This window comes from Cucurbita pepo, chromosome LG18 (assembly GCF_002806865.2).
Source record: "Cucurbita pepo subsp. pepo cultivar mu-cu-16 chromosome LG18, ASM280686v2, whole genome shotgun sequence".
In the NCBI taxonomy this organism is placed as follows: Eukaryota; Viridiplantae; Streptophyta; class Magnoliopsida; order Cucurbitales; family Cucurbitaceae; genus Cucurbita; species Cucurbita pepo.
The window spans coordinates 134639-162389 of record NC_036655.1 but is presented as its reverse complement, the minus strand read 5'-3'; the positions used below and the strand labels follow the sequence as shown (position 1 = coordinate 162389).

At 38.5% G+C, this 27751-nt stretch overlaps 3 protein-coding genes and 1 long non-coding RNA gene across 6 annotated transcripts in view; 1 reads left to right on the top strand and 3 right to left on the bottom strand.

Annotated features, from left to right (window-relative positions):
• The first annotated feature begins 655 nt into the window (after positions 1–655).
• LOC111779760 (pyrrolidone-carboxylate peptidase 1) lies at positions 656–4718 on the top strand. 3 transcript variants are annotated; one of them, XM_023659884.1, is made up of 5 exons: positions 656–769; positions 1155–1450; positions 1634–1738; positions 2993–3040; positions 4267–4718. In XM_023659884.1, the coding sequence occupies exons 2-5, from the start codon at positions 1184–1186 to the stop codon at positions 4507–4509; spliced, it is 663 nt and encodes a 220-aa protein (XP_023515652.1). In that variant the 5' UTR covers positions 656–769; positions 1155–1183; the 3' UTR covers positions 4510–4718. The 3 variants fall into 3 exon arrangements, with proteins under 3 accessions (XP_023515652.1, XP_023515650.1, XP_023515651.1); XM_023659882.1 differs by having other exon boundaries at positions 659–769; positions 1113–1450; XM_023659883.1 differs by lacking the exon at positions 2993–3040 and adding an exon at positions 1846–1893 and having other exon boundaries at positions 659–769; positions 1113–1450.
• A 2268-nt stretch (positions 4719–6986) lies between these two features.
• On the bottom strand, positions 6987–8750 carry LOC111779759. The gene is made up of 3 exons (XR_002812732.1): positions 8713–8750; positions 7547–7649; positions 6987–7465 (listed from the first exon to the last, which is right to left on the bottom strand). It is a non-coding gene; the product is annotated as an uncharacterized LOC111779759 (long non-coding RNA).
• Positions 8751–8796: 46 nt separating this feature from the next.
• On the bottom strand, positions 8797–11595 carry LOC111780460 (shaggy-related protein kinase alpha-like). Its single transcript, XM_023660882.1, has 8 exons — positions 11418–11595; positions 10421–10596; positions 10205–10297; positions 9845–9904; positions 9443–9715; positions 9208–9282; positions 9057–9113; positions 8797–8967 (listed from the first exon to the last, which is right to left on the bottom strand). Exons 2-8 carry the CDS (start codon positions 10535–10537, stop codon positions 8797–8799), a joined length of 846 nt encoding a protein of 281 aa, XP_023516650.1. The 5' UTR covers positions 10538–10596; positions 11418–11595.
• A 5808-nt stretch (positions 11596–17403) lies between these two features.
• The window catches only part of LOC111779795 (protein transport protein Sec24-like At3g07100), a 14720-nt gene continuing 4372 nt past the window's right edge, over positions 17404–27751 (bottom strand). The window contains exons 5-14 of the mRNA XM_023659947.1: positions 27519–27626; positions 27238–27441; positions 26798–27029; positions 25921–26070; positions 25667–25823; positions 24808–24935; positions 24363–24685; positions 24085–24276; positions 23167–23406; positions 17404–17749 (exon numbers count right to left, since the gene is read on the bottom strand). Of these exons, the coding sequence (XP_023515715.1) occupies positions 23173–23406; positions 24085–24276; positions 24363–24685; positions 24808–24935; positions 25667–25823; positions 25921–26070; positions 26798–27029; positions 27238–27441; positions 27519–27626 (1728 nt within the window). The 3' untranslated portion in view covers positions 17404–17749; positions 23167–23172. The remainder of the gene's footprint in view (positions 17750–23166; positions 23407–24084; positions 24277–24362; positions 24686–24807; positions 24936–25666; positions 25824–25920; positions 26071–26797; positions 27030–27237; positions 27442–27518; positions 27627–27751) is intronic.

The window sequence follows — 27751 nt, the reverse complement described above, 5'->3', positions numbered from 1 at the left end:
GAACAAATAGTGTACTTTGTTCAAAGACTCCAAAAGAGGAGTCGAGTCTCAATTAAGGGGAGGCTGTTAGAGAGCTCCATAGGCCTCAGGGGAGGCTCTATAGCGTACTTTGTTCGGCGAGAGGATCGTTGAGGATTGTCCCCCATTGGCTAATTTAGGGAATGATCGGGTTTATTGAGTTTATAAGTAAGGAATACATCTACATTGGTACGAGACCTTATAGGAAAGAGTGTACTTTGTTCGAAGACTCCAAAATAGGAGTCGAACCCTGATTAAGGGGAGGCTGTTCTAGGACTCCATAGGCCTCAACAAAGGGTGTACTTTGTTCGAAGACTCCAAAATAGGAGTCGAACCCCGATTAAGGGGAGACTGTTCTAGGGCTCCATTGGCCTTAGGGGAGGCTTTGTAGGCCATGAGAGTTTATGCTCAATGGACAATATCTCTAGGGCTCTATTGCCCTCGGGGGAGCGTCTGTAGGCCATGAGAGTTTATGTTCAAAGTGGACAATATCATACCACGGGACGTCTCCATCCCGCCATATCCACAAATGGGTGTGCCCCACATCATTATTAAATGAATAATGAGAGCAATAATTTGGGTTTTGGCGTTTGGATGCGGAGCCTTCAACTCCCACCTTCTCCACGTTCTCTACTAAGCTATTTAATCCCTTTTTTTTTGGTCTCTAATATCTTGATCCTCGTCTACTGTGTGCAAGGAATAGATAAGACTGGTGCCGAAGTTTTTTGCCTTCTTCTCCGATCTCTTACAGGTAAACGTGTCTAAATTCCATTTTCCATCCCTTTTTTTCTGCTTTTTGTATCAACCGATTGGTAGATTCATGAATAATTTCTGTTTCTGTTCATCTTTCGCTTCTGATTCAGTTCCGTTTTAGCTTAGCATCTCAATCGCGAATTAATTCCTTGCCCTTCAGCTTTTCGGTTTTCGTTTTCATCCAGAGTTTATGAACTTTTACACGGATCGTTACTTTTATTCTATTGTTATGTAGTTTTAGGCACNTTTTTGTTTCTCGATTTGTTTGATTTCCGTGGTAATTCAGTGGAGATTGTGTTATACTTTCGTGAGTGAGATTTTGGTACGTTCATATTTTGCAGATTGTTGAGGACGTTTTTCTATTTGAAATTCGTCTGTATTAGCGCTGTTGCTTAGAACAGATCTTTGGTAAATGGGGTCGGAAGGGCCTCCATCGGTTATCATTCATGTAACGGGGTTTAAGAAGTTCCATGGAGTTTCTGAGAATCCAACTGAGGCGGTAGTGAACAATCTCATGAAGTATATGGAGAAGAATGGTTTGCCTGAAGCTCTAACTCTTGGGAGTTGCAGCATTCTTGAGACTGCCGGACGTGGAGCTCTTGATGCGCTGTATAAAACGTTGCAATCTGCAGTAGAGGGGAAGGGCTCTGAACCCACTAATTCCAGAAGAATCATCTGGGTTAGCTATTCCTGCACCTACCTCAATCCTTAAGTTCAGGATGCATTAATCTGTGTTCATTTGCCATTTCCTTGGCCTAAATGTGATTTATGACAAAAGAAACTGCAAATCTTAAAGTGGAACTTACTCAAGTTTGTGCTGTTCTGAGTGATGACTTACAAATTGTTACTGTTCTTGCTTCAGCTTCACTTGGGAGTTAATAGTGGTGCTTCGAGGTTTGCTATCGAACGTCAAGCTTTTAATGAAGCCACTTTTCGTTGTCCTGATGAAATGGGATGGAAGCCTCAGGTATACAATTTGGTTAATCTGTGTTTATCTCTTAATCTTGTGGGTTTAGTTTGCATCTATTTTTCTGGGAGTTTGATCATTTGGTATTTTACTTTCATCTACTGCAGAAAGAACCAATTGTACCAGAGGATGGTGAAATTTCACGTACACGAGAGGTAGGATGAAATTTATGTCTTTTGGAGGCGATTTTTCTGAGTATATTAGAACTTTAGGGAATGCCTTAGTGCTTGAGTTGTTTTTCTGCGTTGAGAACCAGATTTTGCTTCTCTTTTACAAAATACAGAGGCTGAGATATCAGCATCTGTTGAAATTTGAGGGTTAGTCGGCTCCTATGAAGCAAGAACACTTTGGTTGGGATTTGAACATATTGAACACTCTAATTCTTTGATATTTGTCAAACATGTATAAAACAGCATTGAGAGAGCACTTGAAACACATATATACAACACTTATCACACACATTGCACTAGTTGAACACCAAATTCTTTTTAGTTCAACCGTATGTGGGGGAAAGATTTGAACATCTGATCTCTTAGTCGAGAATATATGTTTTAACTAGTTAAGTTTTGCTTAGGTTAGCATTTATTAAACACATTATGAGGTGGAGATTTCAACCTCCGATCTCTTGGCTGATGACATATGCTTTAATGCTCATGTTGACACTTATTTGAACACATTACAGGAGCAATGTTTTATGAGTATATGTTTTAGGAACGGATCATTGATAATAGTTAATTATCTTTTACTAAAAGCATGCATTCGTGAAAATATTGAAATGTATGACAATATTCAAATGTAATTCATCTCATTGTGTCCCAGTTGTGTGTTGTCTGTGTCCATTCTCTTCTGAAGTTGGTGGTACAACATCAAAACGTTTTAATGAATTGCATCATTTCGGAGGTGGGGGGGTATTGTGAGATCCCACATCGATTGGAGAGGGGAATGAGTGCCAGCGAGGACGCTGAGCCCGAAATGGGGTANCTTACTCAAGTTTGTGCTGTTCTGAGTGATGACTTACAAATTGTTACTGTTCTTGCTTCAGCTTCACTTGGGAGTTAATAGTGGTGCTTCGAGGTTTGCTATCGAACGTCAAGCTTTTAATGAAGCCACTTTTCGTTGTCCTGATGAAATGGGATGGAAGCCTCAGGTATACAATTTGGTTAATCTGTGTTTATCTCTTAATCTTGTGGGTTTAGTTTGCATCTATTTTTCTGGGAGTTTGATCATTTGGTATTTTACTTTCATCTACTGCAGAAAGAACCAATTGTACCAGAGGATGGTGAAATTTCACGTACACGAGAGGTAGGATGAAATTTATGTCTTTTGGAGGCGATTTTTCTGAGTATATTAGAACTTTAGGGAATGCCTTAGTGCTTGAGTTGTTTTTCTGCGTTGAGAACCAGATTTTGCTTCTCTTTTACAAAATACAGAGGCTGAGATATCAGCATCTGTTGAAATTTGAGGGTTAGTCGGCTCCTATGAAGCAAGAACACTTTGGTTGGGATTTGAACATATTGAACACTCTAATTCTTTGATATTTGTCAAACATGTATAAAACAGCATTGAGAGAGCACTTGAAACACATATATACAACACTTATCACACACATTGCACTAGTTGAACACCAAATTCTTTTTAGTTCAACCGTATGTGGGGGAAAGATTTGAACATCTGATCTCTTAGTCGAGAATATATGTTTTAACTAGTTAAGTTTTGCTTAGGTTAGCATTTATTAAACACATTATGAGGTGGAGATTTCAACCTCCGATCTCTTGGCTGATGACATATGCTTTAATGCTCATGTTGACACTTATTTGAACACATTACAGGAGCAATGTTTTATGAGTATATGTTTTAGGAACGGATCATTGATAATAGTTAATTATCTTTTACTAAAAGCATGCATTCGTGAAAATATTGAAATGTATGACAATATTCAAATGTAATTCATCTCATTGTGTCCCAGTTGTGTGTTGTCTGTGTCCATTCTCTTCTGAAGTTGGTGGTACAACATCAAAACGTTTTAATGAATTGCATCATTTCGGAGGTGGGGGGGTATTGTGAGATCCCACATCGATTGGAGAGGGGAATGAGTGCCAGCGAGGACGCTGAGCCCGAAATGGGGTAGATTGTGAGATCTCACATCGATTAGAGAGAGGAACAAGTGCCAGCGAGGACGCTAGCCTCGAAGGGGGTGAATTGTGAGATCCCACATTGATTGGAGAGGCGAACGAAGCATTCTTTACAAGGATGTGGAAACTTCTCTCTAGCATATGCGTTTTAAAACCTTGAAAGGAAAGTCCAGAGAAGACAATATCTGCTAATGGTGCTAACAGTGGGCTTAAGCTATTACACAGATGGTATAATCTTTGATTCGTAAAAGTCTTGCACCCTTTCAGCTTGTTCTTATTACTATCATTGATGGTCAGCTGGTTCTTATTACTATCATTGATGGTCTTAAATTCTTGAAGCATATCTTGAATGTGTTTTCTTCTTTTCCTGATTTCTTACCCAACTCTGGCTTGCAGACTTCTCTTCCAGTGGAGGAAATAACCAAGACACTGGCAAAGAAGGGATATGAAGTGATGACTTCAGACGATGCTGGTCGGTTCGTGTGCAATTACGTGTACTATCATTCCCTCCGCTACGCAGAAGAGCACGGGACCAAATCGCTATTTGTTCATGTTCCTCTCTTCTTAACTATAGATGAAGATACCCAGATGCAATTTATTGCTTCCTTGTTAGAGGTACTTGCATCTTCAAGTTATTAGGCTTCCAATGTATAGGAGGAGGGTGTATTGGGGTGATGCTTGTTTATCAAAATGCTTGAATAAACCAAATAATAATATGCTTCAAGGGCTAATATATGTATTTCAAAATATGTTATCCATACTCGAGATGATTTCGACTACTCGTCTGAGATCAATAACATTTGGAGCCTTCGATGCCTCGTTTATGAATCAAAAGTTAAGTTTGATCAGTTGTTTGCTTAATTTTTATATCGACTCTCCTCATGTTACATTATGTCATTCTATCATGATGATCTCAAGAAGCTATGAAAGATTTAGAGTGACATCAAATCCTTGAATAAATGATTCAACGACGTGTAGAACTCGGAATGATTTATAGGCTCATAAACAATGATGGATTTTGTTTAAAATTCAGAATGATTTGAAGATTCGTAACAATCCGAACGCAAAAGTTTTGTTTTTATGTAGCTTTGAACTATTGATTAAATTTGTGCAGGACTAAAAAGATATAACACGTTCTAAAGATTGGTAAAGACGGTCACTTTCCCAATTAGATTAGTTATTTGTCCTACATGGTCATTTTTTAGTTGGGAAAATGAGAACATTATAGATTTTTTTTCTCTAGTTTCTAGTTTATGATGTAAAATTATTTTTGTAGGATTTAAACAATTGTTCGAGAACAAGAAAGCGAAGAACCGCTCGCTGCCTTTTCTTCCCGAGTCACATGTGCTAGTAGCCTAGGAGAAGAGAAGCAAGCTACCTTCGCCTACCCCCATATCTATGGCAATGGTCAAAGCTGGTAAGCATGGTAACTGTATCTAAGGCCAGAGCCGGCACTCCGTGTTCGAGATAGGTTCCGCTCTGACATACGCCCCACCTCTTCACATAGAAGAAGGGGAACCCCTTCAATAGAATCGAAGAACCCGTGTAGGTGGGAGGGGATTGAATCATTCATTCATCGGATACGTCTTCTTCCGTGATCCATTTCATGTCAACTTTAATTAGTTAGAAAAAGAAAATGTCGACTTTACAAAGGGAGCCCCATGAGTTTCTTCTTCATATTGCGAGCATTATGGATCTTCTAGTCTATAAAAGGTTCAAGTCCTTCTCTGAAGAAGAAATGTGCCGGTAAGCAGACGCCGCCACTTGGCTTAGTAGAAAGAGGATGAAAGTTTTCCACCTACTCCGAGAAAGGGGGTTCGATCGAAACAGAATTGTTGGTTCAGGGGCATTTTGATTTCTCGTGATTCTAGTCAGGTGTTCTAGTCGATACCGTATAAGAGCTGACCTACGAAACAAAACCTCACGACAATGTCGTGTCTTTCCTAGTACCTTCTGATGTTTAAGTTAGAACTAGAAGTAGTGATACAAAATAAGGCATCTTAATCGTACAAGGACTTGATGCTTATCCAAGATGACAACAAAATAGAGCTGCATTAAATGAACTCATTTGCAACTCATGTTTTATTAAAGATAAGTCCAGTTTCGTTTATGTAACTAGTATCTCAAGTTACTTCAAACTACTTCAAGTGGAGCTTTAATTACCGAATAGGTTAGCTTGTTAGAATATTATTCTCGGTAGTGACATTTCATTATATGTTTTCAATTTTGTAGTATAATTTTTAAGGTTTTAAATTATAATTTATCCAATGACCATTATGATATTGAAGGGCATGAGAATCACAACTTTTAATTGGCTTCAGATTACTCTATGGTTTATTTTCAAGACTAATAATCATTCCCGTTGTTTTACCATTAAAATTTTAGTTATTTTTTCAAAGATCTCGTCCTTTTCTAAAACCTTGTATTTTATAAGATAATGAGTTCGTTCATTATGCTATATTAATTGGTTGTCTATTGTTTTAGTTTAAAATCTTTCAATTGAGCACGGTGATCCAATCTTCAATGACATAAATCGAGCCTAATTATACATTTAATTAAATTATTTTATATGTTGGAACCATGATGGTGTGGCAAGAAAAGCACTTTGCAATGGAAAAGCTTCGTTCAAAGTAACTTAAGACCGAACACTCCCCATGTTAGTGATAGCATTAAAGCTTGCCACCATGGTGGATTCAACCAGGGAACAAAGGAATTAAAAGGAGAAAACTCTGATTCCATACATTTCCTTTCGAAAAAGAAGAATCAAATGAAATACGAACGACCACGTAACAAAGGAGAGGAGCTAAGACGCTTTACCTCATTCAATCAGTCCAAAACGGAAGATGAAAACACCTATTTATTTATCTCGTGAAAGAATAGTGAAACCCGAGTGAAAGAAGTCCAGGAGCGAAGAAGCTTTACCGACAGGTTCAGGAGCGAAGCAACTCGACTGTAAAGGAGAGGAGCTGATCATCCAGCCGCTTTACCGAGTGCTTGGCCACAGGGTCCTCTGGGCAAGGGAAAGTGGTTTTAAAATATAATCCAAACAAGAATGTATATGCATTATGGGCCCTTCTGGTCTGAGGGTGTGGGGGCAAAGAAAAGATGTGAGTGAGGAGCAGAAAGAAGATGAAAGTCCATGTTCATAAAAGTGTACACGAGGAAGTAGATACATCATATCATATCATATCATCATCATCATCTGCACGTCGAGGGCAGCCGGACCAAGAGATCCGCTGCCAACTTCACCTTAACTACATCCAAATCCTAATACACATTAAAACACCCGAACCCGAATTCGATACACATGGAACATTAGATATAGAGAGAGTTGTTACCCATTCATTAAGAACATATCTAGATCTGCTCTTTCAAAACAAGGTAGAAGTAGGTAAGGTAATACAGAGATATACTCATAGCAGCAAACAGAAGGAATAGCACAGACTGGGACGCCGTAGCCTTTCGTTGTCAACACGACACCACCCGTGAAATGGTTACGTTTCTAATCAAATTCACAACCCAGGAAATGGACACTGTTTTCTTGCATGTTCTGGTATCAATTTCCCCGATATCTCAACAGCCACACCCTTCAATTCTAGTCAAATGAAAGTCACATGGATAATTAGAGCATGTCTACTACAACAATTGGATAGAAATAAATTATTTGTGACTATACCATTAGCCTTAAAGTTGAATAGCGGTGGAAGGAAGCGTCCATTGGGCAGTCGGGTATTCGGATCACGAAGCTCATCAAAAAATTGATGAGTCAAGGCATCCAACTGTATCATATGTCACATGGAATTAGTTAATTCATATGTCACTGTATCATAAAGACAACAATGATTTCAACCATGCTATCCCAAAGGGCTAAAAGTCAGAAGATTGATGATATCAGATTCAATTTCAGAGGTCCTTTTCAGGTGTAAATACTTATATTGTTCAACAAGACGACAACCCATATAAAGATCACTTTTTGATAGCCACCTATTCCTTCTTATTTATTCATGTATATTCACAACTAAGTCTAAATCTGATAGAAGGAACCATTTTATAGAAGCGAGTCCCCTCCAATCAATGTAAAACAGACTATGTAACAGCTCAAACCCACCGCTAGCAGATATTGTCCTCTTTGAGCTTTCCTTTTCAAGTTTCCCTTCAAGGTTTTTAAAACGCGTATGCTAGGGAGAGGTTTCCACACCCTTATAAAAAAATTGCTTTGTTCCCCTCTCCAACCAATGAGAGATCTTACAATCTACCCCCTCCCTCCCTCTAGACCCATCGTCCTCACTGGCACTTGTTCTTTTCTTCTCCAACCAATGTGGGATCTCACAATCCACCACCCTTCGGAACCCAGCGTCCTAGCTGGCACTCATTCCTCTCTCCAATCGATGTGAAATCTTATAATCCACCCCTCTTAGAGGCCCAGCATCCTCGCTGGCACTCATTCCTCTCTCTAATCGATGTGGGATCTCACAATCCACCCCCTTTCGGGGCTCAACGTCCTCACTGGCACACCGCCCGGTATCTGACTTTGATAACATTTGTAACAACTCAAACCCACCGCTAGCAGATATTGTTCTCTTTGCTTTCCCTTTCGGGTTTCCTCTCAAGGTTTTTAAAACGCGTATGCTAGGGAGAGGTTTCTACACCCTTATAAAGAATGTTTCATTCCACTCTCCAACCGATATGAGATCTCACACACTACCATCAAAATTTTAAAGCAAATCAAGATAATAGCCGAACCAGTATATATAACTTTCTTTCATTTCATCTGAAAGCCCAAATACAAATACAGACATTATGCATTAGCATGGCAAGCCTGCTGTGAGACCAGATACATACCGCTGAGCACCTTAGGTTAGGAGAGTATTGCANAAAAAAAAAAAAAAAAAAAAAAAAAAAAAAAAAAAAAAAAAAAAAAAACATTCAAAATCGCAAACAGACGCAATCAACTACCTGACCAAGCAATAGCTCAGCAAGAACACAACCTGCAGACCATATATCAATTGCTGAAGTATACTCTGTAGCTCCAAAAATAAGCTCAGGAGCTCTGTAGTATCTTGAACAGATGTAGGATATATTTGGCTCCCCTTTCACCTGTATACCAAAATGAAGATAATAGTATCGACTTGGTCAGACAACAGTAAAGCCCAATGATCTTTTTTTCGTGAAAAAGAAGAACATACCAGGACTTTTGCACTCCCAAAATCACATAGTTTAACCTGGTGAGTATGTGGGTTCACCTGCATAAATGGATAAAAAAGAAAAAACAAATTAGGTACATAGGTAACAGGAGCAAATAATGAAGAACCATAACTCTTGCTTTTCTCAGCTTACCAAAAGGTTTTGAGGTTTAATGTCCCGGTGGCACACCCCAATACAGCGGTGGATATATGACAATGCTCTGAAGATCTGTGAGAATATTATTTAGAGAGAGATATAAAACTTAACCAATGTACGCTGCACCGCTAATGGGTAACACCACTTTTATTCCGCATGATGTAGACTTTCAACATCATTAACTAACTGGCCAACATTACATTTATTGAAAAGATATCCAGAAGAACAATACCTGGTACATGTAAAGTTTTACATAGATCAGTGGCATCCTTTGATTCAACTTGTTGTAGTGCTTTATCACCCTATGAACTGTTTCCGGGACATACTCAAGAACAAGGTTGAGATACAGTTCATCCTTTTCGGTGGTTGAGAAGAAGCAATGCTTTAACGCGACAACATTTGGATGATCAAGAAGCCGCATAGTTTGCAGCTCACGGTTCTTGTACCTTTTGTCTTGGAGAACCTTCTTTATAGCCACAGTTTCCCCAGTCTCTAAGCACTTTGCCTAAACAAGATACAGAAAGTGATAAAGGCATACACAAAGTACACATCCCCGATATCTGAAAAAACCTGAATGTAATTTTTTTAAAAACATAAAAGGTAAAAAGTTGCCATCAGCTGGTGAAAACATTACCTGAAACACGACTCCAAATGATCCATGCCCGACAGCACGTTCTGCCATGTAGCTGATTGTCTGCATTGAAATACCAAGTACCATTAAAGGCACAACAAACAATGACTAACGATAATAGGTAGCGAATCCAGGCCAACTACATAACAATTTATGTTTCAAGTTCAAGACATAAATACAAAATGTATAATGAATCTCAGTACTTAGAAACAGAGAGGAATGACCAACATATGATATAAATGATGATCAAGCAATCTACAAGAACTTTCACACTAGATAATGTTGGTCAGCCCACTCAGACAGTTGATATTCTTAAAATGAAGGTGATAAAAGGAAGAATTGAATATTATGCATATTTCATACCTGCTTTGGGTAGCCATTTCGACCACCAATTGTTGTCACAATAATATGGCCTGTCTCTGTCCCATTGCCATCGACAACAGTTGCTTCCACTTCCTATGTCATTGTTTCAACACATGAGAACTCATGGAAAAGACCACGAACGAATATGAAAACTAATTCATGTAAATGATAACGATTAGAAATGAAGCTTAAGAGCATAAGAAGATGCAAGCATACCTTGTCATCTCTAATTTTCATGTCATTCATCTCTTCGGGTAACCTATCAACACCAGCAGCATTATGACCAGCTGGTTCTCTCAAACTTGAGGTAGAAACAACACCCATAGAAGCCATTTCTTGAAATTGCCACGAGCTTTCTTCAGTGAATGATCCTTATAAAACTAATCATTCACCTGTTCATATGAAATCAGATAAGCCAACTTGTTCACATACCTTCATTCCAATAACATCTACCGCATTACTCAATCCTTTCGTCTCAATATCTGTGAAATATTAATATGATCTCATCAACAATTTAACCCTGGTTTGGAAGAATAACTCTTACTTCAAAACGATTTAGACTTAGTTTATCCCACTGCACTTTCCTGGATGTTCACAACTCATAAAACCCAGAAGAAAAACACTACGCTAACTCGGGCACATGAATCCACAGAATGGTTAGCTTTATATTCGTTGACCATTTTGAAGAAAACGAAACCAAGGACCCAAAAGGTGTTCATATCTATTCATTCTCTCGCGTCTAAATAGTTTTGGCTCAAACCATTTTTCATCCAAACCAACTCTAAACGGTAAAAGAACCCTCTCAAGAAATCCACCACAGAAACAAAATGTGATCTGAGCAGAAACAGGGGCATAGGTCAACATATACAGTAATCGGAGAAAAAAAAAACACACACACACACAATCTGTAGGGGAATAGAACTCGAAGCTAAAGACTCGGTCATAGGAAATCAAATAGAATATATACAATATTTGATAATTAACGCATCAATCCCGTCGGAAACTGCTGCAACAATCATAGGACGACAAACGAAGAGAAAAGCATAAGAGAAAGAAAAACATCAACAAGTGGATGATCCAGAAAAGTGACTCAAAATGATCCAACACAGGAACAGCAGCACGATCCAGGTAAAGAAGAGCCATTGAAAGAACAAAAAAAAAAAAACAAACAAGAAAAAATTTGAAAATATAATAAAGAGAAGAAACTCGTTACCGATCGAATCTAAAATTTGGAGACATGGAGGAGAAAACGGGGGGAAATCAAAGGGTGAGATCCGCAAAGAGAGTTTGTTGTAGGGCGAGCGATGCGAAGAACAGGGTATTCCCTTTTGGATTTTTCGTTAGGAGAGAGAGAGAGAGAGAGAGAGAGAGAAGGAAAGGGAGAGTTTTTAGTTTATTGCAATGTTGTGGTATGTGCTATAATGCGCCAAATACGTGTCCTCTCATTTATTTATTTATTTATTTATTGCAAATTTAATTATTAATTAAGAAATTAATTAATTAATTATATTTCTTCTCACCATTCAACCTTCCTTTACTTTCACCTCTTACCTCCTTTTCCCAGAAAAAAAAGAAAGGCTATTTGATTCAATTAATATGCAAGGGCATATTTGTCATTTCATAGGCTTTGTTCTCGGAGTTAAAGGGCTATTTTGTGCAGGAACGCCCAACAGGTTTGTCGTGCTGCTATGATATAACTGTTAGAAATCACGACTCTCCACAATGGTATGATATTGTCTACTTTGAGCATAACCTCTCGTGACTTTGCTTTGGGCTTCCCCAAAAGGCCTCGTACCAATGGAGATAGTATTCCTCACTTATAAACCCATGATCATTCCCTAATGGAGTTAGTATTCCTCACTTATAAACCCATGATCATTCCCTAAATTAGCTAACGTGGGACTCACTCCCAATAATCCTTAACAATTCTCCCCTCGAACAAAGTACACTATCCCCTGAGGCTTATGGAGCTCTCGAATAGCCTCCCTTAATCGAGGCTCGACTCCTATCTCTGGAGCCCTCAAACAAAGTACACTCTTTGTTCGACACTTTAGTCACTTTTGACTACACCTTCGAGGCTCACAATTCTTTGTTCGACATTTGAGGATTCTATTGACATGGCTAAGTTTAGGGCATAGCTCTGATACCATGTTAGGAATCACGACTCTCCACAATGGTATGATATTGTCCACTTTGAGCATAAACTCTCATGGCTTTGCTTTGGGCTTCCCCAAAAGGCCTCATACCGATGGAGATAATATTCCTCACTTATAAACCCATGATCATTCCCTAAATTAGCTACTGTGGGACTCACTCCCAATAATCCTCAACAGTAACGTGCAGTCGTCCCGAGGCAGTAGGATGTATGGTATAGGGCTCCCTAAGTTATCGTATGCGATCGTCTCACACCTAATGATGTGTTTTAATTTTGGCATATGAAATTACAATAATAGGCATCCTTTGGAGGTAGCCAAAAGGTCCCTTGGAAAGTAAGGCATGGGGCTAAAAATGGAAAATTGAAAAGACAGGAGCAAATTGATGTCTAGAAATAGAAGTAATGTAGAGGTGGGGAATGGCAGAAGGCCAACATTTGCATGAAACCAAAGGAGAGATACAAAGACATGTGAAGATTAGGTCTTGACCTACTTACTCCCTACCACTTCAAAATGGACTTCAAAATGTGGTTGAATAGCCTTAACAAGAATTCTGTTTCACCCGTAACAAGGGTTCGTGAAAATCTTTCTTGTATAGATAATCTTTCATCTTCATCTTCTAGAAACCGAAATCGAATCCATCAAACTTCTTAATTCCGATCTTTAAGTTTTCCATCTCCACAGATAGTAGTGAATCCCGCCTAGCTCTGATACCAGTTGTTAGGATTGCACAACAACACACATACTCAAGCATGTATACGAGAGAGCTATCTAAGTGATATATATATAACTGTCTATCATTAGTCACGTAACAATGATTGGACATTTTTCTTGGAGCAAGAAAATCACTCCGAAATTGTTTCATCATCCATCATCCATCATCCCAATATGTGAACTTCATAAACCAACACTGATTAGAAAATTGAGCTGAGTGTCATGATCATGCTTGTCCAAAGCATGTTGCTTATGGTCGCATGACAAATGTTCTAGTCTTACTTGTTCGAGTCGATTGATAGGGACGTCAACCAATTGAGTGGGGGAGGATGTCACGGTTATGCATGTCCAAGGCGTGTTGTCAATGGCCGCATGACGGATATCCCGATCTTGCTTGTCCACGATGTGTTGTCCATGGTTGCATGCCCATTACAAACCCCTTTTACATGCTTTCATCCTCGATAGGTTTTTACCATTCCATATTCGGTTAGTATGAGGGTGCATGACCATTCACCAAAATCGTGTCTACACCTGCAAGGGCTAAAATGCCTCAAAATTTATTATAGGGGATATGACTAGTTGTCAACTTCTTCCTACCCGATAGTTATATGCAGTAAGTCGTCGTTGTTGCCTTTTTGCTATGATTCCCATATAACACCATTTCCAATTTCTCAAATCTTGCTTTCTAAACTCTCTTTCGAAATCTCTCTACCCTGTCTTCTAAAACTTTCTTCTTAAATCAAGGCCACAAGCTCGAACATACGTCGTTTAGCCGTAGGCAACGCAAAAACAAATAGACTTAAATCATTAGTTGCTAGGTAGTGAGTGCCGNCCTACTTACTCCCTACCACTTCAAAATGGACTTCAAAATGTGGAAGTTTTCCATCTCCACAGATAGGGGTGAATCCCGCCTAGCTCTGATACCAGTTGTTAGGATTGCACAACAACACACATACTCAAGCATGTATACGAGAGAGCTATCTAAGTGATATATATATAACTGTCTATCATTAGTCACGTAACAATGATTGGACATTTTTCTTGGAGCAAGAAAATCACTCCGAAATTGTTTCATCATCCATCATCCATCATCCCAATATGTGAACTTCATAAACCAACACTGATTAGAAAATTGAGCTGAGTGTCATGATCATGCTTGTCCAAAGCATGTTGCTTATGGTCGCATGACAAATGTTCTAGTCTTACTTGTTCGAGTCGATTGATAGGGACGTCAACCAATTGAGTGGGGGAGGATGTCACGGTTATGCATGTCCAAGGCGTGTTGTCAATGGCCGCATGACGGATATCCCGATCTTGCTTGTCCACGATGTGTTGTCCATGGTTGCATGCCCATTACAAACCCCTTTTACATGCTTTCATCCTCGATAGGTTTTTACCATTCCATATTCGGTTAGTATGAGGGTGCATGACCATTCACCAAAATCGTGTCTACACCTGCAAGGGCTAAAATGCCTCAAAATTTATTATAGGGGATATGACTAGTTGTCAACTTCTTCCTACCCGATAGTTATATGCAGTAAGTCGTCGTTGTTGCCTTTTTGCTATGATTCCCATATAACACCATTTCCAATTTCTCAAATCTTGCTTTCTAAACTCTCTTTCGAAATCTCTCTACCCTGTCTTCTAAAACTTTCTTCTTAAATCAAGGCCACAAGCTCGAACATACGTCGTTTAGCCGTAGGCAACGCAAAAACAAATAGACTTAAATCATTAGTTGCTAGGTAGTGAGTGCCGCACAATCGCACGTCCGCTGCCATTAAAGTGCGATTGTGACACTGAGCTAGGTCATCTAAAATTTTCACCCACCAAGATCTTAAACAGTAAACATAAATTGCAATAATAAAACAATATTTTTGTAACACCAATCATTTAAAGCAGCAATGGCCTTCACCAAGCGAAAGTAGAGTGAGTTATGTCTTTCTCTATTATCTCCTTTGGATTGACCTTCCATTGGAGGAATGACAAGGGCGGACAAGACTTTAAGCGCACCCATTTGGGAGTTGTCTTNATATATATATATATATATAACCGTCTATCATTAGTCACGTAACAATGATTGGACATTTTTCCTGGAGCAAGAAAATCACTCCAAAATTGTTTCATCATCCATCATCCCAATACGTGAACTTCATAAACCAACACTGATTAGAAAATTGAGCTGGGTGTCATGATCATGCTTGTCCAAAGCATGTTGCTTATGGTCGCATGACAAATGTTCTAGTCTTACTTGTTCGAGTCGATTGATAGGGACGTCAACCAATTGAGTGGGGGAGGATGTCACGGTCATGCATGTCCAAGGCGTGTTGTCAATGGCCGCATGACGGATATCTCGATCTTGCTTGTCCAGGATGTGTTGTCCATGGTTGCATGCCCATTACAAACCCCTTTTACATGCTTTCATCCTCGATAGGTTTTTACCATTCCATATTCGGTTAGTATGAGGGTGCATGACCATTCACCAAAATCGTGTCTACACCTGCAAGGGCTAAAATGCCTCAAAATTTATTATAGGGGATATGACTAGTTGTCAACTTCTTCCTACCCGATAGTTATATGCAGTAAGTCGTCGTTGTTGCCTTTTTGCTATGATTCCCATATAACACCATTTCCAATTTCTCAAATCTTGCTTTCTAAACTCTCTTTCGAAATCTCTCTACCCTGTCTTCTAAAACTTTCTTCTTAAATCAAGGCCACAAGCTCGAACATACGTCGTTTAGCCGTAGGCAACGCAAAAACAAATAGACTTAAATCATTAGTTGCTAGGTAGTGAGTGCCGCACAATCGCACGTCCGCTGCCATTAAAGTGCGATTGTGACACTGAGCTAGGTCATCTAAAATTTTCACCCACCAAGATCTTAAACAGTAAACATAAATTGCAATAATAAAACAATATTTTTGTAACACCAATCATTTAAAGCAGCAATGGCCTTCACCAAGCGAAAGTAGAGTGAGTTATGTCTTTCTCTATTATCTCCTTTGGATTGACCTTCCATTGGAGGAATGACAAGGGCGGACAAGACTTTAAGCGCACCCATTTGGGAGTTGTCTTGACCTTACCCTCAAAAGAACTACCCGACGACACCTTTACAATACCTATTGTGTAAAGGCCCCCACAAACTGTCCTACGATCCTCATCGAGCCTCTCTCAGTGCACTCCAAGTGTCCATTCAAGAGAGCAACGACACAGGAGTCGAGACAACGCAAGACAAGAGGAAAGATGCCTAAAACAATTGAGATCATACATTAAAATGTGGCTAAAAAGAATGAACAACAATATATAATTTCTAGATCAAGTTGTAAAATTACAAGGCTTCCTTCAAAAAACCACCCACCTCAAGAAAAACAATGCCAAAATCAAAGTGGAATAACCAAACAAAATCCATATAAATGGCCAATGTTCTTGCAACAATTCTACCCAAATCTAGGGGTGACATATAGACAACACAATATATTAAGAAAAATAAAATAACATCTTATGTATATATTCCCTATAACAGTGACAACCTCTCAACAAGGGCAAAAATTATTGTTAAAAGACNAGTTGTCAACTTCTTCCTACCCGATAGTTATATGCAGTAAGTCATCGTTGTTGCCTTTTTGCTATGACTCCCATGTAACACCATTTCCAATTTCTCAAATCTTGCTTTCTAAACTCTCTTTCGAAATCTCTCTACCTCGTCTTCTAAAACTTTCTTCTTGAATCGAGGCCAGAGGCTCGAACATACGTCGTTTGGCCGTAGGCGACGCAAGAACAAATAGGCTTAAATCATTTGTTGCTAGGTAGTGAGTGCCACACAATCGCACGTCCGCTGCCATTAAAGTGCGATTGTGACACTGAGCTAGGTCATCTAAAATTTTCACCCACCGAGGTCTTAAACAGTAAACATAAATTGCAATAATAAAACAATATTTTTGTAACACCAATCATTTAAAGCAACAATTGCCTTCACCAAGCGAAAGTAGAGTGAGTTATGCTTCCACTAGAGGGCTGACAAGACTTTAAGCGCACCCATTTGGGGGTTGTCTTGACCTTACCTTCAAAAGAACTACCCGACGACACCTTTACAATACCTGTTGTGTAAAGGCCCCCACAGACTGTCCTACAATCCTCATCGGGTCTCTCTCAGTGCACTCCAAGTGTCCATTCGAGAGAGCAACAACACAGGGGTCGAGACAACGCAAGACAAGAGGAAAGATGCCTAAAACAATTGAGATCATACATTAAAATGTGGCTAAAAAGAATGAACAACAATATATAATTTCTAGATCAAGTTGTAAAATTACAAAGCTTCCATCAAACAACCACCCACCTCAAGAAAAACAATGCCAAAATCAAAGTTGAATAACCAAACAAAATCCATATAAATGGCCAATGTTCTTGCAACAATTCTACCCAAATCTAGGGGTGACATATAGACAACACAATATATTAAGAAAAATAAAATAACATCTTATGTATATATCCCTATAACAGTGACAACCTCTCAACAAGGGCAAAAATTATTGTTAAAAGACAGAGATAATCTATCTGGCAACAAATTTATGAAGCAGCCGTTGCTTCCTGGAGCCCGTCGTTGAAGCTAAATTCGTGTCATGGCGTCCAGTAAAATCTTCCATTGTTTTTCGAGACAACGTGCTTCTTATGCCAAACTCTATCCTGCTAAATTTAAGAACTGCATTAAAAGAAAGAAACCATATGGCTTTCATTGGTCACGTAAAAAATTGTTTCATCATCCGTCATCCCAATACATGAACTTCAAAAACGAACACAATCGATAACTATGATTCCATGTTGATAAGAAAATTGAGCTAAGTCATCTGAAATTTTCAGCCACCAAGGCCCAGAACAGTAAAAATAAATTGCAATAAGTGGATATGCCATAATAGAACTATATGTTTGTAACACCAACACTTTAAAACAGCAATTGCCTTGATAGCTCAACTCTACCTTGGCCTGGTGAAGGACATTTACGAAAACAAAAAAGAACAAGAATAAGTAGTAATAATAATAAAAGAAATAAAAAGGGAATCATTCCTCGTATTCCAACTTTAAAAAGCAGATAAGTTTACTTCACAGTTGAGATCATATGCTCAATGCTATAAGAAGAGAACTTTTAGGACAGTGAAATACCCATGGGAAAGGTGTAGGCTTTAATTGTTTATGCTGCTGGCTACTGGTTTTGAGACTTCTGAATGAACCTACTTTCTGATGGCATATGGTGACCAATAGCATATATGGGATTCACGTGACAAGTTGGCTCATGGGCAATTCTCATCTCTTGTGGAATTTTAAGGATGCTAAGGTGGAATCTAAGTTTAAATAGAGTTCTCGACGTAAGGGAGGTCATAGGAGTGTCAAGAGTGTCAAGGTTCGATACTGGTAACTTCCACGGTGAATCACAAGGCTTTACAATGGCTTAACTGGGAAACTCGTTTCTTGGTATTGATGATTTCTTTATTTTTATATAAAAACATCAAGAAAATTAGATTCCAAAGAGAAACAAGAACAGCCTAAGGGAGAAAAGGGAAGTTGGTCCGTTGGGCTGTGACTGTGCTGGTTGGTGGCACTTCAGAGAAGAGAAAAGTTGCCGCCAACCATAGGAAGGAGAGGGGCAAAGTTAAAAACATATTAAAATTTAATTGGGCAGTCAATCGGTCCGTTAGTGTCAATCGGTCCGTTAGTTTGAGCCTTAATTGGGCACACCAACCACCCACCGACCGCATAACTCATAAAACCAATCGACTGAAGTCGGTCGACTCGATTTTTCTGGTTTGATTTGTTCCCCTAATGTCGACGATATGACAAATTAGCCCTATCAAGTTAAGCAACTTAAATTTGATCCAACGTTTCACTCTTCCACAAATGAACTGCCACAAAACAACCAAAAAGGTTTAACCTACTTGGNAAATGAACTGCCACAAAACAAACAAAAAGGTTTAACCTACTTGGACATTTTCATCTCTCAGACAGAACCATTCACAAAAGAGATATTTACCAAACACCAAGAGTAAGATCAGTAAGAAAAACCCTCAGATGAACTCGAATACGAAACATAACTCCTCTTGAAGACAAAAAGGCCCACAAAATCCNACCAAACACCAAGAGTAAGATCAGTAAGAAAAACCCTCAGATGAACTCGAATACGGAACATCCCTTCTGTCAAAATTGAAACATAACTCCTCCTTGAGGACAAAAAGGCCCACAAAATCTNAAGACAAAAAGGCCCACAAAATCCGTCGTTTTCCTAATCAGATAAATGATGTCAGAACTCCAACGAAAGAGAAAAAGAGCTCCCCAATGAAAAGGGACAACTACCATCGAATGAAACCTCATAGGAGCTATATCTCAACCACTTATCCTCCAAAAATGGATATCTCTCCCACCACCTGTTCAACAGAGAACGAGTTGAGAAAAAGAAAGGGAGCTCTTCCACGAGATTCTGGAAGTGTTGATAGCCTCACCCATGATCAATCAAAAGGGCAATATAATATTGCTTGCAATGATCTTATACCATAAGGTGTTGGACTCAAGAGAGAATGACACGACCATTTAGCCAGAAATGCCTTGTTTTGGGCCCTTAAGTTTCCTAAGTCCAATCCCCAGAGATCCACGGAATCCTTCACCACCTCCCACCTCACCCGATGAGACAATTTCCCTTCCTCAACCCCCTCCCCTCCCCACCCCCAATAAGAAATCCTTCATAAGCTTCTCAAATATCTTAGTGGTTGAACCAAGGATCCCAAACATTGACAAAAAGTAGATAGGGTAAGACTGGAACAGACTAAATGGTTATCCTTTGGTAGTTTCCTCTTGTTAGTTAGTTGTTGGTTCAATGGTTAGACTTGTTGGTTATTGAAGTTCCTGATCGATTAGAAGTTCCTATCCACCCCACAAAAGGAAGTTCTATTCAAAAAATTATCCAAAACCCCTCTATCATAGAACTCAATAATAACTTCCAAAGATCGTCCTTAAGACGAGCAGGAAAAAAAAAGCCTTAGAAAGCTGTTGAGACCAAGGGCCTTATACCTATCAAAACCAAAGACAAACTTCTTGTTTCACCCAGGAAGAAGGGGAAAGCCAACTTTGTTGTGAAAAATAGAATAGGGCTCCAATCCAAATCTTCCCCAAAGGGTTGAGGAATAGCTACGAGAGTGTAGAGAGAGAAGGGAAAAAAAACCTCCTCCCCAATCTCTTTATCCCCATGCAACATCTCCCCACCATCGTTCTCCAGCTGAGAAGTGAAACATTTACTTCTTTCCCTTGCTACCCTATGAAAATAAGAAACATTGCAGTCTCCAGGCCCATTTCACTTTGGTCTTCTGTCTTCAGCTCAAGCCGCCCTCCTATCCAACTCCTCAAACTCACTTTTAGAGAGAAATGTGCCTCCTGAAGTGCCTCTTTATATAAACTTCCTCCTCAATGCTATCCAGGGCCTTAGGCCTACCCAACACCTCTTGCTTCATAATCTTTAAATCCCCAATGATCGCAATTCCAAGATTTGAACCCTTGCCCAAAGCTTACCCATAAAATGGAAACCTTTCCACCTCTCCAGAAACTCCACTGGCCACTAGGAAGGGAGAACTTAAAGTGACAAATGGACCAGCCACATATTTTTACCCTAAAGGAGAAAAAGGCCCACTTTGGAAAGACAGAATCAAAACAAGTGACCTAACACTAATTCTAGGCCCCAAGGTCGGTTTCACAATCAAGAAGGCACCCATCCAACAATTCTACTACAAGCCACACCATGTGACCAGGTACATATATGTCATTCAAGAGGTGAGCCAACGAGATAACACTCCTCAATGAAACTGTAAAATTGCCTCATGGATTTTGTCTATCTACAACCAGACGCCTTTTTCCTGAGAGGCCTAATAACGTTAAAATCTCTCGCCAAACACCAACAGGAGACACAGTGGCCAAAACACCCTACCAACTCATCCCAGAAAACTTGCCGACTCCCAGAGATCTAGGAGGCTCATACACCTCAAACACCCAGCCACATGGATCTTGCCTCCCTATCACTAGAGACTTTTTTCTAAGGGGGCCAAATAACATTAAAATCCCTTGCCAAACACTAACAAGAGCCACACTAGCCAAACAAACCCTCCCAACTCATCCCAGAAAATTTGCCTATCCCTGGAGATCTAGGAGGCTCAAACACACCTCGGACACTTAGCCCATCACATCCCTCGAGAACTTAAAGGCCTGACACAAAAAAAAAACACCTTTAACAACATCCAACAAATTTGCCAAACTTCCATCCCAAAGAATATGAATCCCCCTCGAAGCTTCACCAACTCCAGATCAGCCCATTCCACCTTCTTCCTTGCCCAAAGACTCTCCACTAGCTCTCGATAATAACTTCCTCACCTGGCTTCCACGAAAATAACAATGCACGGGCTCTCCATAGAAAGGACCTCCTTACCTAAGCTCCATTTGTTCCTGCCCAAGAGACCCCTAACTTTTGTAGTATACGAGATTAAGGAGAGAATACACCAAGAATCAAACCAAAGACCTTTTTTTGGTCCCTGTGTACCTCACGGACTATCTACATATATCTTATTTGAAGACAAAATTGCGGAAATTATCTTTTTTTTCTCCCAGTTGGTATGCTGCGNTTTTTTTTTTTTTTTTTTTTTTTTTTTTTTTTTTTTTTTTTTTTTTTTTTTTGGGACTGGATCTTTTAACCATTAACTTGCATAAACAATTCAGAAATTCTAATTATCAAAGAGCTTTTCCTGGCACACTTGTACTTTACAATGAGTGAAAAGTTTGTTCCGTTTATAAGAAGGTAAATAATAATTAATAGTAAACAAAACTTTTTTCTGGCCACATCAACAGCGGTCATATGCTTCTCACAGGGTGGCATTTTTGGTCTCACACCAGAACTGCAAAGTTTTTCATTGGTCCCTGTGTGCCTAGGGGGTTTATCTGCATGTATCTTGTTCTAGGACAAAAGTGGGAGAATTGTATTTCTCCCAATTGGTATTTGTGTCACCAGGACCTGGAGAGTCAGCAAACCTCATTATCTGGCCTGGCCTTTCACGCTTGAGTTCTATGAACATTTTATAATTTTTTGTAATTAAGGAACTTTTCTTGGAAGCGTATAAACTGTCCTACGTAAGCTTTTCATAGGGTGCCATTTCGGAATTCAGGCCAAAAGGAACATTATTTGTGTGTCATTTTTGGAGATTTAGTTGGACATAATAAAGAAATNGAATTCAGGCCAAAAGGAACATTATTTGTGTGTCATTTTTGGATATTTAGTTGGACATAATGAAGAAATAATTTGGGGATTTTCCTCCTTCAGGATTTTCACTTCGTCTCTCTAATTACTTTTGTTAATATTGTAGCCGACTGGAGAGGTCTCTTGTAACTCCTAGTTTGAATCTTTGAGGCATCCCTGCAGCCAGCACTTTAATTTCCATTTCATAAATAAATTATAATTTCCACTGGAGTACTTCCAGTGGAAATACTGGAAAAAAAAAAAAAAAAGTTGCTTCCCACTGGAGTACTTCCTCCGAACACTCCTCCATTATTATCCTCTTCATTTTCCCAACTGGAGAAGCTTATATAATTAACCTTTTAAACTGGATTTTGCAATTTAGAGCAACAAACAAATCCAAAACCAATTAAATTTAAGCACGATGGTCATCTTCTTGGTAAATTTTCTGTGCAGCAGTTTTTATCTTTTTTATATGTATGAGTTTCCAGGCAAGCTTGCAGACACCTTAATAATTGTCATGGACTATTATCTGACCCTACTACGTTTGGTTGTCAAGAAATTATAGGCAGGTGAACATCATGCTTGAACCAATTCCCTCTAAGCCCATTATTATTCACATAGCTCTTATTGATCATGAGGTGCAAATGTTTATCATTTGTGAAACATGATACTATTTTGCATCTAAAATAATTATTCACCAGACCATGCTTAAGAAGAAAAATACACAATCATTAGATAAAACCAAGGGAAAATGAGGTTTTAAAAAAAAATTATATAGACATGTCTTTCACTAAAAGAAACAGATTCATAACTCAACTCCAACAAGGGGCAAGACAGTCCTCACCTTGTACTAAGCATTTTGCTGAACTTGCCGATGTAATTGTAGAAGCCAATCAACATAACTATTCGTGCCACCCACTTGGTCCTCAACAAGGTTTGCTAGGAGGAGGAAGCCTTCTCTAGGTTGTTCACCTTGTCTAACAAGATGAGATAGCTGATAGTATGAAGCATCACTTTCTCTAAGTTTCTGGAGCGTCTCAAATAGTTTTCTTGACATTACATTATCATGATCACGAAGGATGACCTAGATTTTCAACAAAAAAANGATGAGATAGCTGATAGTATGAAGCATCACTTTCTCTAAGTTTCTGGAGCGTCTCAAATAGTTTTCTTGACATTACATTATCATGATCACGAAGGATGACCTAGATTTTCAAAAAAAAAAAAAACATTACCAACACCAGAGAGGCAATTTACAATTAAGTTAATTAATTGAACATAAAGAAAATAGAAGGGGCAGAATAATTCTCAGTTCAACAGGAATAATTGCACAGAAACATATAAGAAATTCCTTTCCAAACATGACAATATTAAAAATTGTAAAGAAGAAACCTATCATATATAGCACGCCTAAATCGTAATTAGGACTTCAATTCAGGCCAAAAATATTATTGCTCNAGCACGCCTAAATCGTAATTAGGACTTCAATTCAGGCCAAAAACATTATTGCTAAAAAAAGATTATATAAAGCCTATTTCAGGCTTCTTCTAGTTTTGAAAAGTAAATACGAAGAAGAAAACATGAGTTATCCTAAGCCAACTTCTGATTCAAATCCTCTTTCCTCTAATTTTTAANTTATATAAAGCCTATTTCAGGCTTCTTCTAGTTTTGAAAAGTAAATACAAAGAAGAAAACATGAGTTATCCTAAGCCAACTTCTTCTGATTCAAATCCTCTTTCCTCTAATTTTTAAAACTAGATACCTTAGATAATTCTGCTGCAAAGTCTGCGCCAAGTAAATTCATAGACACATCAGGTGAAAGCACTCTACCAAACCAAACAATAAAGCGAAACCCGTCGTCATACAAGTACAGGCCTCTGGAATCTAAGCTATCAGCAGTCAGTGGCAACCTTTTCTCTATGCTATTAAGGTTTATAGTCTGAGCGGGAGATGCCTGCAAGTTAAAGTAGAATAAATTTCATAGAATCTGAAAAATCACTGAGTGAGAATATATAACTTTTTTGTATAACTGAAACGGACCTTCAATAGATACTCATCAAGTCGAATTAATGAGGGGTATAAAAGCTTCAATAGGTTTTTAACAGGAAGAATCATCATTGCGAGGCCTAATGCACATCGCTCATCAAGCACAGCATCAGCATAACCCCCTCGAAGAGGTATTGATTTGCACAATGCTAATCCATATAAAGGCAAAAACTTAAGAGACTCTGGGTATATCATTCTGCCTCCCAAGCGATGCTGTACAGCATAGAGGTTACGGTACTCTCTCAAAGCTTTAACGATTCGTTGTTGAACTGAAGTGCGAGCATCATCCAGCTTATGGGACAGTGTTTTCTCAATTGCTGCAAGTTGTTTCAGTTAGAATTTAGAATGAGAGATTAATAAAGTGAACAGAGGGTAATTTCAACAATTGAGACTATCAAAATCTCACATGGGCATGCAAAGAAGTTTGTGCTTAACATACCTAGCCTACTAAACAAGGAAAAAATGGCACCAACATCAGCCTGGCGGTACATCTCACCCAGATCTGTAACCACAGGTGCTGCTGCTGTATGCACTCTAATACGCCTCTCTCCACAAGAAGCAGTATATCTTTACATCGTCAAAGAACAAACTTATTGGTAGAACCCTTAAAATAGGAGAAAATAAGTCAATTTTAACTTTGCAAGCCTTCCCTAGGCACCAATCTCAGAGACATCATTGAACTCAACCAAATCAAGACCAAAGAAAATGCATGTGCAAGGTAAGAAGAAACAAGCAATCTCATGAGGAAAACAACAGTTTCATGCACTTACAATCTTCATGTGGTTACTGGTTTCGATCAAGAACAATGTGCAACTATTCATTACCAATTGAAAATTTGATATTATTAAGGTAACTTTTCAGAAGTAAAGTGTAACATATGAATTTATTTGTATGCCTAAAAAAGGTTACTCAGTACCCTGTAAATTGAATAATCAACATTCATAAATTATGACATAGCATTCCTAAAAAGAAAGAAAGCTGATTATGATTGGATACAGATTGTGTATTTCTATCTATCAAGAAACAATGACTGTACTCTACAGATCAAAAGAGAAATTCTTATACACAAAACTAGAGAGAAACTCTGAAATCTGGCTGATACTCATTCTCAAATATGCAAACCTGGGTTACAGTTACTGAACTCTATGACAAAAGGCATGAATATAACTGATTCAGAAAATTTAAAACCTAACATTGAAAACCTACTTCATAAACAGCTGATGGTATTGATGGCAACTATTAGGAGAATTAATAGACATAAGATGGGTGTTATCCGGAACATTTTACTCAAAGGATACAGCAACGCAACTTGGAAGTACACTGTCTGAGTTGTGAGTAAGGTCTCTTCATAAGAAATTTGCATTGCAAACGCTTTATCACAATCTACAGATGGAAGTGCCAATAAATCGGTGCTTCTTAACATAAAATTTCCGTGAAACGATGTAAAGCGGATTCCTAGAAGAACAAACAAAAATAATGAGAGAAGTGTTGACATGTGAGTGAAGAAGAAGACGAGCATTCCATGAGAACCAATTTAAAAGGAAAAGATCACCTTTTCCGCATCTTATACGCATCACAGCTTCCCAGGCAGTTTCTCTAGTCAAATCCCTTGCTAGCTCGTGTCTCAACTTTTCTCCATGATTGGAAGATTGGAAGCCTGGATAATAATACACCTGACCTCCAGTGTATTTCGCCAGAGTCCCTAATACAAGAGAGATAAAAATAAATAAATAAATTCTGAAAGCCCCAGAAGCAACACTTGCACGTCATGTAATAAAAAAGATAAAGATAGGGACTGTGTGGATTGTCATTAGAGCCATCAGAACTATATCAATAATCAGTAAATTTGTAATTAAAGAAATGAAGAAGGAAATAACAAACATTAAGTTGTAACCTAAATGAGAGACAGCAAACATAAAAAGTAGACATAAAATTTCAGTTTCCCCAAGAAGCTGACTAAAATAATAAATTTGAATGCCCCAGGATTATTGTGTAAAAATTATTTGCTTAAGAAACAAATAATCATTAAGCCTCACTGTTCACAGACGAAACATGGCAATATAAAAAGCTCCATAAGTTAATCAGATCCTCCCAACTGAAAACAAGTGACCACAATGATCTTCAAAGTTAGACCCAAGAAACTAAAATTATATATATATATATAATTTTAAAATGTTCAAAGCATGCTGAAGTGATTAAAAAAAAACACCAACAATCATAGCAGGCCCCAGTCAAATGTGTTTGTAAGGGGAAAAAAAGATTTGTAAGGACAGCTCCCAGTAAATTCTTAAGAAGCAGATTCAATCATGTCACCACAAATACATTCACCATAGATGATATGAAGGGACTTCTTGTCCCTTGCTCGTTAGACCTTTGGAATGAAAGGTTTTCCAAAATAAATAAATAAGGGATGATAAACTGAGGCATACCCAAGGAAGCAATATCTGTATACTTGTCACTAAATGCATAGACATTGACCCCAATTTGGAACTTGGTAAATTCAGCAGCCATTTGTTTGTAGAATGGATCCTCTGGCAGTCTTAGTAAGTGTTCTTTGTCTGTTCCATAAACACGAAGATCATCCCCACGCAACTTCAAGCGGCCAACACCAAGAGATGGAAGTGTGTTTTGAAAAATTAACAGCTTCCCCCCCAGTTGGCTCTGCAAAGAGGGTGAATGAATAGATAAACCGATGGTCATATAAACTCTTTATTATAGATAACTTTGATTACGGATGAATTTACAATATTATATACATGTTTATATTATAATTACAGATGAATGACAAGGAAATAACAATGATCACATAATAGTACTAGAAATACAAATATGACAGTGGTGACTGATTTAAAAAGTGTAAATAACACACCATAACCATAAATGCTCCTTTAAGGGCCGGGCCGAAGGCAGATTCAACATTCACATTGTCCTGAAACATAGATGGCAAGCTATCTAGGAATGACTCAACCACAGTTCTTGATTCAGATAAGTTGACAAGGAGATCATCTGGCAAAGGTACAAATACGTCGTCCAGATCGGAAACCACCATCATTTGTGGCTGAGTCAAAGTCGACTGCGAAAGAAATGGAACTTTTAGCATTTAATATCAAAATTGGGGTATAATATACAATAGGAACCGATATTTTCTACCTTCATATTATAAAAATGTATTGTGCTGTCAAAAGTCGCAAAACCTATTTGTGTTCTAGTAGAACCAGGCAGCTCATCCAAGCACGACCTAATTGTTTGTGCCACGACCTGCAAAAGGAAAAAAAAATGACATACTGAAAATTTTGCGCTCTCTGTTTGGCAATCCCTCAATAACTACTGCTGTATTGGCAATACATTCTTCAGGGAGACCTTTATCAGATTTTAGAAAAAAA

Bases quoted from the DNA above. Each gene is read 5' to 3' on its own strand.
- LOC111779760 (XM_023659884.1), top strand. From the start codon at position 1,184: ATGGGGTCGGAAGGGCCTCCATCGGTTATCATTCATGTAACGGGGTTT. The intron at 1,451-1,633 runs GTTAGCTATTCC...TTCTTGCTTCAG, and splicing joins ATTCCAGAAGAATCATCTGG to CTTCACTTGGGAGTTAATAG. The intron at 3,041-4,266 runs GTAGGATGAAAT...TCTGGCTTGCAG, and splicing joins AAATTTCACGTACACGAGAG to ACTTCTCTTCCAGTGGAGGA.
- LOC111780460 (XM_023660882.1), bottom strand. From the start codon at position 10,537: ATGGCTTCTATGGGTGTTGTTTCTACCTCAAGTTTGAGAGAACCAGCT. The intron at 10,298-10,420 runs GTATGCTTGCAT...ACAATGACATAG, and splicing joins TGAAAATTAGAGATGACAAG to GAAGTGGAAGCAACTGTTGT. The intron at 9,114-9,207 runs GTAAGCTGAGAA...CCATTTATGCAG, and splicing joins TTAAACCTCAAAACCTTTTG to GTGAACCCACATACTCACCA.